Here is an 11,714-nt window from a genome sequence, read left to right on the forward strand (position 1 = left end):
GAGCGACGGTTGGAGGAGAAGAGAGGGAATGTGCGGGTATTGAGTTGCTAGGATTGCTCGAGGTCTGCAGCACACGACGCAGTTGGAAATTAGGGTGATGTGGCCTCAGAGGATAAAACAGAGACTCTTCAATGTGTCGTGTCAAGAAGGCTGCCATCGGACGGCTGAGAAGAATGACAGCTTGTCGAGTTATGCGGCCCGGCACGTAGCCCTGGCCAACAAGCCTCAGGCCTGCGCAACGTCTACCTGACATTGCGGAGAAGGCATAAAAGCTAACCACAGTGCACCGGGTGGTAGCTTCAAGCCTCCCAAAAGAGATGGATACACACGCGCAAAGACCAGAGATTACCGGGAATGCGGGATTGAATAGCGTTGGCGCAAGCCAGTTGAAAGGCCTCGTTGAACCCAAAAGCTCGATCGGAATATTGCCTCCAATCCGCCGCTGCCGATTTGAAAGGTCCCTGAGATTTTTACGTCAACCAGCGAGTTCGGATGGAGTGGACTAACGTCACACACCTTAGTGTGCGTAAGCTGCTCCTGGCCCAAAAAAATGCTGTCGGGTTGTGCGCAAGACCTCAGATTGCCCTGGATCGCGTTGACAACGTCGTGGATCGGATACGATGTGCTTGGCCGAGAGGTTGAAAAGAGTGTTTTCAAGCGTTCCAGAAGTTGGTGCATATAATAATATTGAGAGACAACGATGGAACTAGAATCTTATTCAAGGATAACTGGGTACAGCACTTTCAAGGCGCCTAGGAAAGAACCTGAAAATCAGACCATTGCTCTGTGTAAATCACACGACTGTGAATATCTCTGCGCATGCAAATCTTTAGAAAGTGCAGCAGAAGCCGTCACTTCTGTTTAATAACCCCGAGTTCATTGGCCCTCCAACTGTCTTGTTCCAGTCATTGTGAACATTGCCTGCAAGTCGGTGATCCACTGAGAGATGCTCTATTGTAAGCAATTGGCAAGCATTACATAGTATCCTAGTAGCTGGGGCAGTACAGGGCAAGCAAGTTGTTAGAAATGCAACCTTGGGTCGTCATTGCTATATTGCTACCGGATACTGATCAGAACTCAGCTATCCTTCAAGGAACAGTAGTGGGTAAATATTTACTTGCCTATTAGGCAAAAAGTTGCCAAGCGCGACTTTTAGAGTTTAAAACATGGAACACACAGCTCTAATCACTTCGCGACAAAACTTGCAAAAGTTAATGCTCAACACTTAAGCTATTTTTCCCTTATTGGATTAGCGTGGTGATGGATTAGTTAGTGCCATTGCAATATGGTGACGACTTCTGATTCCAAATGAGCCTGACTTCACCGGACAGACCTCGACTGCTGGAAAGAAGATCACATCCCAGCCACCATTATTTCAGTGACATCACAACACAGCGTTGAAATACGGAGTCCCCTTTTAACATCGTCATACTCCCGGCTTCACTTTATCTGCCAACCCATGTTGCGTAAGCCTTATATGCGCATTCCTTATACGGATGTGTTAGCCCCGCCCACCGTCATTCCAAAAAGTGCAAACACGCTCATCGGTGCAGTCGCTGCACTGCAGGAGTTCTTGACCGCACCGTCTCCTAGGGGGCTCCTAAATTCTACCGTTGTACTCACAGGAGCTGGCATTTCAGTCGCCAGTGGTCTTGCTGACTACAGAGGAACAAATGGCACATACCGAGTGAACAAAACATATCGGCCTATCTACTATTCTGAGTTTGTCCAGAATCACGAGGCTAGAAAGCGGTACTGGGCAAGGAGTTTCTTGGGTTGGACTACACTGCACAAAGCTAAACCAAACGTTGGTCACTATGCTATAAAGGATCTTGGATCGTTGGGCCTGGTACAGAACGTTATCACTCAGAACGTTGATTCTTTTCATTCAAAAGTACACCCTCAGATCCCGACTATTGAGCTCCATGGGTACTTGAGAAATCTGGTCTGCATCTCATGCCATGAGGAGCTACCACGAGAAAGCTTTCAGGGTGAGCTGGCCAGGCTCAACCCTGCGTGGGCAGCATTTTTGCAAGAAATCCTTGAGTCAGGGGCTCTTGACACCGAAAACCCCGACGAACGACGAGCAAAGGGGGCGAGAACCAATCCTGATGGAGATGTTGACGTTCCTGGTGCACCATACACTACCTTTAGATATCCTGCTTGTCCTCATTGTCTTGTCAGCCCACCCAAGACACCTGACGGAGACAGGGCAATAGTTCAGGTTGACCCAGATGGCGCATGGAAATCAACAAGCACGGCTGGTATCTTGAAACCAGCTGTGATCATGTTTGGTGAGAGTATCCGCAGCCAGACAAAGCTTGCGGCAGAGCAGGCAGTAGCGAGTGCTAGCCGACTGCTCGTGCTAGGGACATCACTGGCAACTTTTTCTGCTTGGCGACTAGCTAAGAGCGCAAAGGATCGAGGTACGCCAATCGCCATCGTTAATCTCGGGGGTGTACGAGGAGAGGATACGTTCTTCTCTGACTTGGATCCCTTAGGAAGTGGTGCCCTAGGAGCGAGAGTGGAGTTGTCAACAGATGAGCTTCTGCCAGCGCTTGTGTCCGAATTACGGCAATCTTCGAGCAATGCCCATCAGCACAAAGACCACCGCCTTGAAAAGCATGGAGCTCTTGTGTTCAAAGACATGTTGTCTTGATCCTAAGCTTGTGTATGTACACATAGATGGATACTCCAGTTATTAGAAGAAACTTGAATAGCTCGTTGCTGCCTTTTCTTTCGTTGGTTCTGTCTTTGTCGCCGTCGCTGCGGGCGTCTGTTGTGCTTTGATGTCGTCGACTTCGGTTCCTACTTTCGTGAGCGCCGCCTGCTTGCTCTTCTCGCCTTTTCGTGAGTTTCGTAGGGCATCATCGCGTTCGATTTCTCTCAACACTGAGGTTCAGGTCAGTAGACGACTCCTCATTTCGCAGGGCCTTCGAGGCAGCGAACCTGCTTCCCACTCTTGCTCCTTCTCGGCATCACCCGTGCCCAGCGCTTTCTCCACATCGACCTCCTCCCCTCTCTGCAGTTTGTCAACCACCTCTCGCAGCACACCGATGCGCGTATCCGATCGTCTCATGAAAGTGTTGAAGTCTTTCCTCAGCGCAATCATCTGGATCGACATGGACCCAATGAACATAAAAATGACAATGTAGAATGTTGCCGGATTCCACTCTTTCGATTTCGGCTTCTTCTTCACCCCATAGTCGGGTGTTCCCCAGTCTACAGAGGGCTGCTTGCGGCGGCGCAACGGCTTAGGGATCAGCGACTTCCAGAATGAAGTCTGCACGATTGATGGAGCGGAGCTAGCATGCCGAACTGATGAGACATGCATGGCTTGTCTTGTTGGCGTGGTCATCGCAGCTCGGAGGCCAAATGGCGCCTGTAGAGCTCTGCTCAAGAGTATTCTCTCCATCTTCAATCGACTCCGTATTGCGCGCAAGGACAAGTTGCAGATTGGGAAATTTGACAAAATCTGCTGAATTCATGTGAGATGGATTTGGATCAGCATGTTCGAAAAAGGCACCAGCTGAGCTGACAGGGGTCTGGGATCCAGGGTCGCTGTTGCTGTGCCAACTGAACGACTAGAAATGGAAATAACGCTCAGCCTTTCTTTGACCGTTCGTTGCGCCCACATGGAAGCATTACCGTCAAGTCAAGGATCGCACATTGATCGTTAAATGCTTTAGAGTGTTACAAACCAAACTGCTTCTCTTAGCTCCCTCATCGTCGCTTCGTCGTATGTTCGCTTTGGATACCGTTCCATGTTTTTGCTCATGTCGATATGATTAGGAGTCTACAAATACCCCAACAGTTACATGGCTTCCTTAACAACACAGGCCGACGCCATCCGAAGCGCCGTCGCGTCCACACAGAGTTGCACTCCCACTGTATCAGCTACATTGAAAAAGCTACTGCTCGGCAAAGACATCGAATCCATTGAACCGAAGACCACCACAACCAAGGCTCGAGCCACGAAACCAGTGACAGTAAAACCCGGCGTGGCAGCCAAACGACCTAGAGCTGCAGCGCAAATTGTACAACGAAAAGATGGGCAGGATGGAGTTCTCTCCCCTAAAGAGAAGGCAGTCTTGGCTACACAAGTCATCAACGCGACGCTCAAGGCCTTGGGCGATGCTGCCAAAACCCCTTCGGCACCTCGATCACCAGCCCCAGGCAAGCTCGTCCAAACGGCAAGTCGCAAGACACTGCGACGATCGAATTCAGTGCCCATGACGCCGCTTCAGCCTCGGTCACTAAATAGGGTGTCAACCACACCAGGAGGAAACACCAGGACTTGTCGGTCACCGTCTACAACGACAGCTTCTACAGGTTGCCTGGCTACAGTGGAGTGCGCGCGGGTAGCATTTGCGACTCTGAGAACTTTGTCAACCGCCGGACAGGTTATGCTTCCGGAGTTGCAGTTGGAGTCGGGGAGTTCCTCATTTGTGAACAAACTGATTGCTCTGGATCTCTTTGAGCATGCCTTGAAAGAGTTGCGCCTATTGAAGCGACGCCTGGAAACCTTGAGTGGCATAAAAAGCGCCAAGGCCACCACGAGTACAGATGCTGCATCTAAGACACTTTCTGAACTATTCGACTACTCAACGGCAAATGCACGGGGGCCAGTGCTGGGACTGATCATTACAGCCCAGCTCCAAGCTTTGCGCATCCTCTACGGTTTAAAAAAGTCATCCTGTCTAGACTCCGCCCTCCCTTTCCTCCGAGCAAGCCACCAGTCTTCACCTTTGAAGTTGCTACTGCTTTCCCTACAAGACAAAAATTCCGACCGGTCAAAATGTGCCCGGCAACTGGACAGCTTAGCGCAGAGTCTCCTATCCTTGACCCCTAGCTTATCAACGAAGGATGACGGTGTAGCGGTCGAGCCAAGACTGAGTCCTTCACCTACAACAGCACTGGAAATCCAGACGCTCGCTTTTACCATCAGGCTCCATTCGTGGGGTCTGTCAGGTCACAGGGGGGATGTGAACAAGGAGGTGTTACTTCCTCTATCCAGATGCTTGGGAGCGTACGCAAGAAGAAGCTCCTCAGACGCGCACTCCAATCATGGAGTCGTGGATGCAGCGTTTGCTCACGTGTGGCAACGCATTCAGGCGCTGGATCTCAGGCCATCCGAGTCATCGAAGTCTCCATTAGCAAATATTTACCAAACACTAGGGACTGTGTCTCGAGAATCTGGCAATGTGAAGGAAGCGATAAAATGGATTGGGAAGCTGAAGGTCTCGACGAATCCCAAAGAGGACTCACCCGCTCTATGTTGCTCGGTGGCAGCTCAGTTACTTGCACTTTCTCTCAAGCAGTCGCGGCAGGTGGATGAGAGCTTGGTTAGGGAGGTATTGGACGGGCTGCAAGGCTCATTAAGTGGTAATACCACTGAGCTGGATGATCTTCTCGTCAGCATATGCCAGGCACGCAAGGCTTCTATGAGTATCGTGCTAGGGGACGGAGAATTATGTCCGGTTCGGCACCTTCTCGATTCTCTGATTTTCCAACTTCCGCGTTTTGCTCTCCGATGGCTAGGTAAACCACCTGCCACTGCTGGCTCAACGAAAGATTTCCTCCGGTTCGAACAACGACGTCAACTTCTTTCCAAATACATACAACACATACTCGACTCTGCGCTAATGCTGACAAAAATGCGACTAGATGGTGGAAATCTAGCATGGGATCTCATGGACTCGATGCTCTTGGACAGTCTGGCCCTGCTCGAGAATATGGGTGACGTAGCTGTTCTGAACGCCAAGACTAGCCCAGTTGCATCCTATCACGTTAAAATCTCGCATTTCTACTACCAACAGCACATAGCCCTGCGGAAGCAGACATCTGGACCCAAGGACACATCGTGTCTGCGAGCCCTCCGTCGATCGATTGACTCAGTCAAGCAACGTACGGAGGCCGAACAAGTGAAAGCTCAGATGGTGATGAAACAAGAGCGACTGGCAGACTTGTGCAAGACATGCGGGAGAAGAGAGGACGCAGCCGATGCGTTACGATCCATTCGAGATGCTCTTGTTCGAGACGAAGTTGTTGCGGACATCACATCGGCCTCATCCACGCAACCTCCCGCAATGGCATGGCGGCTGAACAACAAAACCGAAACGTTATCGCGCACAGTTTGCAATTTGGCCAAACTGGAGTGCAATCCTTGCGATTGGACATGGCTATTGAGCGGTGTCGACAAAATCACAGCGCTTGAACATGATCTCTGCTTCATCTTCTCAGGGGATAGCGTTCCTAAACAAGCCGAGCTGAGCGAATCATTGGTTGACAGTCTGCTCAATCATTATTCTTCAGAGAAATACCCACTGCGGAGGCTCAGGACGTTGCTACAGCTACTTGCACGGTGTATGCGTTGTCACAACGACGCAAACAGGTGGATGGACGAAGCGAAGGGCCTGTCCCAAGATATAGCAACCGACAAACTTGGGGAGGATTCCGGATTAGCCCGCTACATACCTCATCTTCAAGCTTCAACCGCATGTACAGCTGCCTTATTCGACTCTGCACCAGGCTCGCCGGCCGTCAGGCAGGCACTGATGACCTGGACATCATTGACCACGGATTGTCAGTCGGCAGAAGAGTTGTATAAACAGATCGACGATCCCTCTCAGCTTCTTGCGAACCTTCAGTCTCTGGCGGATTTCGCGAGAATGAAAGGTTTCGACACGTTGCTCGTCTCGATATTGGAGCTTTCGACAACTGTATCTCGACTCGTCGCCACCAGCAAGCCGGAGTTCATGATGACTCAGAACACTGCTTTGTGTTTGCAGCACCTGAAAATTGGACACTCGTCCAAAGCAGAAAATATTCTGGAGATGTGTCGCGAGTACTTATCCCTGCCAGAGCTATCCTCTGATGTAGTAGCAAGTTTTCACCTATGCGCCGCCGAATATCACATGGCTGTCGGGAAGTTTGACCAAGCCGAAAAACATCTGACGGAAGCACAAATTTCCGCAAGTTCCGAGTCTTCTTCGAACCCGTCGAGGACCAGCAGAATCACCAGGAAGACATCAATCGCATATGCTTATTTTCTGCATTCCATGCTGGCGCTCGAGCGGGGCAACTCGCACCATGCTCTTAACTACGCGAAGAGTGCAGTACGAATTCTCTTCCATGATTGGACTAGATTGGAAAGTTTGAGGCGCCCAAGCGAAGGACATGTTGATGAAGCATCACAGACGGAGGTGTCACAATTTGAGACTACAGAAGACGAGTCATCTATCAGTAGTTCTCGTTCAGCGCAAACCGAAACCACTCGTGCAAAGACCAGCCCGGAGTTTTGGGCAATGGTTTACCCTCTGTTCCGGTTTCTGCTACGGCTCTCTTCGATTTATGCACACATTGGGATGTATCAAGAAACGATGTATTATGCAGACCAAGCACGCAAGGTCGCAGAAAGCACAGCGTCGATCACATACATTTCGCAATCCAAAACTTGGCTCGCAACGGTGGCTCTTACTGCTGGAAAAACTGAAATAGCACTGGAAGTAGCAGAGGACGTCAGGTCGGCGTTACCATCTCTTGAAACCACAGTTTCTACCTTCGACATGGTGTGCCAGCTGAGTCGAATCTTTCGGGACACACACAACTCTACAGTGGAGTCCGCCCTGATAGACCTTGCCGACTCGATGCTTCAGACATTGAACATGAACCAGAAGGCGGAAGTCAATGAGCCCAGCTTGGAGTCGAAGATGGAGGGACTCACCATCAAGGAGAAGCCACGGAGAACGCGACAAACCAAAGCGATCAGACCGACCAGAGTTGCCGCCAAGGCCGCTCCGAAGAAAGCACCATCTAGAAAAGCAATGTCCCCAGTCGTGGTCTGCCTGCCCAGCGTTGAGGAAGACATCCAGCTTTCCTTCATGCGCGCATCTATGCTGCAGCTTCGGTCTGCATCGTTGCTAGGAAAGAAAGAGTGGACGACAGCTGTTGCGGCTCTAAAAGTCGCTTGTGAGCTTTCGAGATTATCAGCTGATATATCACAGGAGCGATTGCTCATGGCTGTGGCTTTCATCGGCCAAAGCTTAGAGCAATTGGGTCGAGACTCTGTTTTCTCTGTTCTCCAGGACTCGACTCTCTCATTCCCTTCTGTTGCAGCAGCATTGAAAGACAAGACAGATCGAATGTCGCTCACAAAACCATCTCCGCCTCGCAAGGGGCGTGCGATCGCGCAAGAGACCCCCGGGTTTCTCGACAACCTAAGACATGCCCAGGATTGTCTTCTTGAGGCCCACTCGATTGCAAGCCTCAGTGGAGATGGTCGACTGCTCCATCGAATTGCAACTCTTCTCCAGAGCGTCTTCATTCTAATATCAACCACCAGTCCTTCAAAGAGCGCCGTCGCTGGACATCCTGCTCATGCTACTTGCTCCATTGAACTGGCTCGCAATCTTATATGGCGGCGGGAAAGGAAGGCCCTCCAGCTTGAAAGTACCAAACCAGGGAAGGCAGATTGGCCAATACCGTTGGATACCCCTGATACGAAAAGAACAAGTCTAGGGCCCTCAATCGACATGCACCGGTTTCAGAAGGATTTTGTCGACATAATCCCCAAGTCATGGAATGTGGTGTCTGTATCCTTGAGCGATGACAAACACGATCTCTGTATCACGAAGCTGCAAGCTGGCCACAGCCCCTTCGCCATTCGCCTGCCGCTCGAGCGAGCAAGCTCGAGAGATGCGGACACCGAAGTCTTCAGCTTTCAACAGGGTCGCGCAGAGCTACTTGACGTCATACAGGTAGCCAATCGTACGTGCCACAATGCTCGCGACATGAGCGCAAAGGGCGCAAAGTCGGCGTGGTGGGCAGAGCGGGAGGCTCTGGACGAACGCATGAAGGATCTCCTTGACAACATTGAGCAAACCTGGCTTGGAGGCTTCAAAGGAATCTTCTCCCAGCACCACAGACGTTCTGATTTACTTGCTCGGTTTCAAAAAAGTTTCCAGAACATCCTCGACAAGCATCTTCCGTCGCGACGACAAGTGCGAGGCAGGCGGCTGAAAACGGCTCCGAACGCCAAAGTCACACTTGACCCGCGAATCCTGGATCTTTTCATTGGGCTAGGGGATGCCACTGCCTCCTCGTGCGACCTCGATGAGCCGCTGACAGATTTGCTCTACTTTGTTGTGGATATTTTGCAGTTCCACGGCGAACGAAATGCGTACGATGAGATCGATTTCGACGGAATGGTAGTAGAGACCTTCGACGCCTTACACTCGTACCACGCGGCTGCTAAGAGCACAAAAGACGGAGATGATGGCGTACACACAATCCTCGTACTGGACAAAGCCCTCCATATCCTCCCCTGGGAATCACTTCCTTGCATGCAGGGCTTAGCCATCTCGCGAATTCCTTCATTGGCGTGCCTACGGCGGTCTATTCTGGAACAGCGCTCTCACATCCAGCCATCCGAGGACCAAGATGAGGATGAACTTATGCAAGACGCTGCCCGTGAAGGCCACCACATCTCCTTGAACTCGGGCACCTACATTCTTAATCCTGGTGCCGACCTCAAAAACACGCAGCACACCTTCGGCAAACCCCTATCCGCCCTGCCACCCGCCTGGAACGCCATTGAAGCGCGCGCTCCGACAGAGACCGAATTCGAGACGGCCCTCTCACAATCCGACCTGCTCTTGTATTTCGGACACGGCAGCGGCGCACAATACATCCGCGGCCGCACCATCCGCAAGTTGGAGAAGTGCCGCGCGGTCGCCCTGCTCATGGGCTGCTCGTCCGCATCGCTCGCCGACGTTGGCGAGTTTGAGTGCCAGGGACCCGTATGGAACTACATGCTGGCTGGCAGTCCGGCTGTCGTGGGCACACTGTGGGATGTCACAGACCGGGACATTGACCGGTTTGCCGGACGCGTGTTCGAGGAATGGGGTCTGACACCCAAGGGTACATTTGCCGAGGAGACGCACGGGAAGCAGACTACTGCTGGTCGAAAGGGGAAGAAGAAAGCCGCCATCGTTGCGGAGGAGCAAGCAGATGGGAGTCAGACGTCACTGGTCGAGGCGGTGGGCAGGTCCCGGGGCGCGTGCCGGTTGAGGTACTTGACTGCGGCTGCGGTTTGTGTATATGGCATTCCGGTGTATATCAATAAATGAGCACGGGAGAGTTATGGACACCCCGTGGTATGGATGATGATGAGTGTTTGGTGGAAGAGACTGTACCAAGTCCAAGCTGGGGTGGTTTCAAGCCTGGAGCACCGCCTGGAGCACCTGCTAACTGCTATGGAAGGCAAGCCATGGGGGTAGGGGTCACATGAGTTGAGTTACGTTGTATACCCGAGCCAGGGGGGAGTCTATATGAAATGTTAATTGGCATAGCGCGGCGTTTGGGCTAGAGTAGAGTAAAGAAGTTGATTTGGTTTTACAGCTCGTCTTATTGATACCTCGGTGCGGGTTGTGGATGAATTCAGGAATGCGACTCTTCATCTGGCACTGTTCTATATTGTGGTAATGCCTGCAAAAATTCCTTGCTGGAGAGTCTATGTGCTCCTCAGGCCCTTTGACTGTGCGAAAGCCATGAAAACCTTGGTTTAAGATTATTATGCCCCTGAGTGATTGTGGCCCACATATTGGGAGTAACGACGGCAACGAGTGAGATAAACAGTAGCGTCGTCACCTATCTGGCCCCTCTCCCACAGTGCTCCGGAATGGAGATCACGTTATGTGGTAAGAGTCCGTCCAAGGGAAAGCCTGGTTACATATCACATCTGCACCGCCTGATTCTTGTATCGTCAATACTTACGTAGGTTGCTCAAGTTTTACAAGCAGCAAGGACTCGCTTCTCACCTTGCGACCACCGCCTCATGCAGAGGATTGCAATGCTTGATATACTCACATAGTAACAGTGAGGTTGGTCCTTCCCGAGTGTACGATAGCTCTAGGGAACCTTGTCCAAGGCTGGCTGACCAACGTGAATTAGTCAATATCACTCTCTGTTAAGCAACCCTGATGAATACAGTATGAGGAACTTTGGGGATGATTAGGAGGTCAACCGCGGTATCCCCAGCGCGTTAAACGGTTCGGGTACTTCTTTCGGGATCTCGAGAGGGGGGATATTCAGAGGGCACACCGCCAATCAGATAGCTTTAGCTGGGGTACCACTGCACTATCTTATGCCAAGCATATATGTCAAAGTCACGTTGCGTTGAAGGAACACACGCTATCCAAGATCTAGGATGTACGCCATTGATCAATATGGACCCTTCGGATTCTTCGGGTCCTTCGAAGAGCAGCGGCTGCTATTAAATCACCCCTGTCTTCATGGCCTGCTCCTGACACACGACGCAATCTGCCACTGTACTATCGGCATGGTGTTTTTAGCACGATATAGCCGCATAGGTTCGGTTGTCGCAGTCACCTGTTCAACTAACATGGGAGAGTAGATCTAGTCTGGCCTAGTTCCTCATATGAACCCATTGTTGCTCTTGTGTCGGTTCGTTGGTGTGCCTATTTTTAGGCTGTTGTGACATATCAAATTTCATTATAGTTTCGCACTTTTATATTCCCGTGCAGCATAATATCGCCGCGACGCAGAAGGGCATTGATTCATCACGTCCGGCTCTCGCTGCTAGACTTGGCATCGGGTTATCGTCATTATTCGGGGATTTATTTGTGATCAGCGTTGAGTCATCCTAGTCTGAGGTCAGTGGTTGCCATTTTGCAGAAGCTGCAGCCAGGGGA

At 51.2% G+C, this 11,714-nt stretch overlaps 3 protein-coding genes across 3 annotated transcripts; 2 read left to right on the top strand and 1 right to left on the bottom strand.

The window, feature by feature from the left end:
* Positions 1–1,477: 1,477 nt before the first annotated feature.
* Positions 1,478–2,659, top strand: BCR38DRAFT_454786 (silencing information regulator; the record flags this gene model as incomplete). Its single annotated transcript, XM_040861732.1, has 1 exon — positions 1,478–2,659. The coding sequence occupies one exon, from the start codon at positions 1,478–1,480 to the stop codon at positions 2,657–2,659; it is 1,182 nt and encodes a 393-aa protein (XP_040719823.1).
* Positions 2,660–2,701: 42 nt separating this feature from the next.
* Positions 2,702–3,415, bottom strand: BCR38DRAFT_481036 (uncharacterized protein; the record flags this gene model as incomplete). Its single annotated transcript, XM_040863336.1, has 2 exons — positions 2,702–2,892; positions 2,950–3,415. 2 exons carry the CDS (start codon positions 3,413–3,415, stop codon positions 2,702–2,704), a joined length of 657 nt encoding a protein of 218 aa, XP_040719824.1.
* Positions 3,416–3,647: 232 nt separating this feature from the next.
* Positions 3,648–10,386, top strand: BCR38DRAFT_420301 (peptidase family C50-domain-containing protein). The gene has a single exon (XM_040859374.1). It carries the CDS (start codon positions 3,819–3,821, stop codon positions 10,128–10,130), a length of 6,312 nt encoding a protein of 2,103 aa, XP_040719825.1. The 5' UTR covers positions 3,648–3,818; the 3' UTR covers positions 10,131–10,386.
* The last annotated feature ends 1,328 nt before the right edge of the window (positions 10,387–11,714 follow it).

This window comes from Pseudomassariella vexata, assembly GCF_002105095.1.
Source record: "Pseudomassariella vexata strain CBS 129021 chromosome Unknown BCR38scaffold_2, whole genome shotgun sequence".
Taxonomy (NCBI): Eukaryota; Fungi; Ascomycota; class Sordariomycetes; order Amphisphaeriales; family Pseudomassariaceae; genus Pseudomassariella; species Pseudomassariella vexata.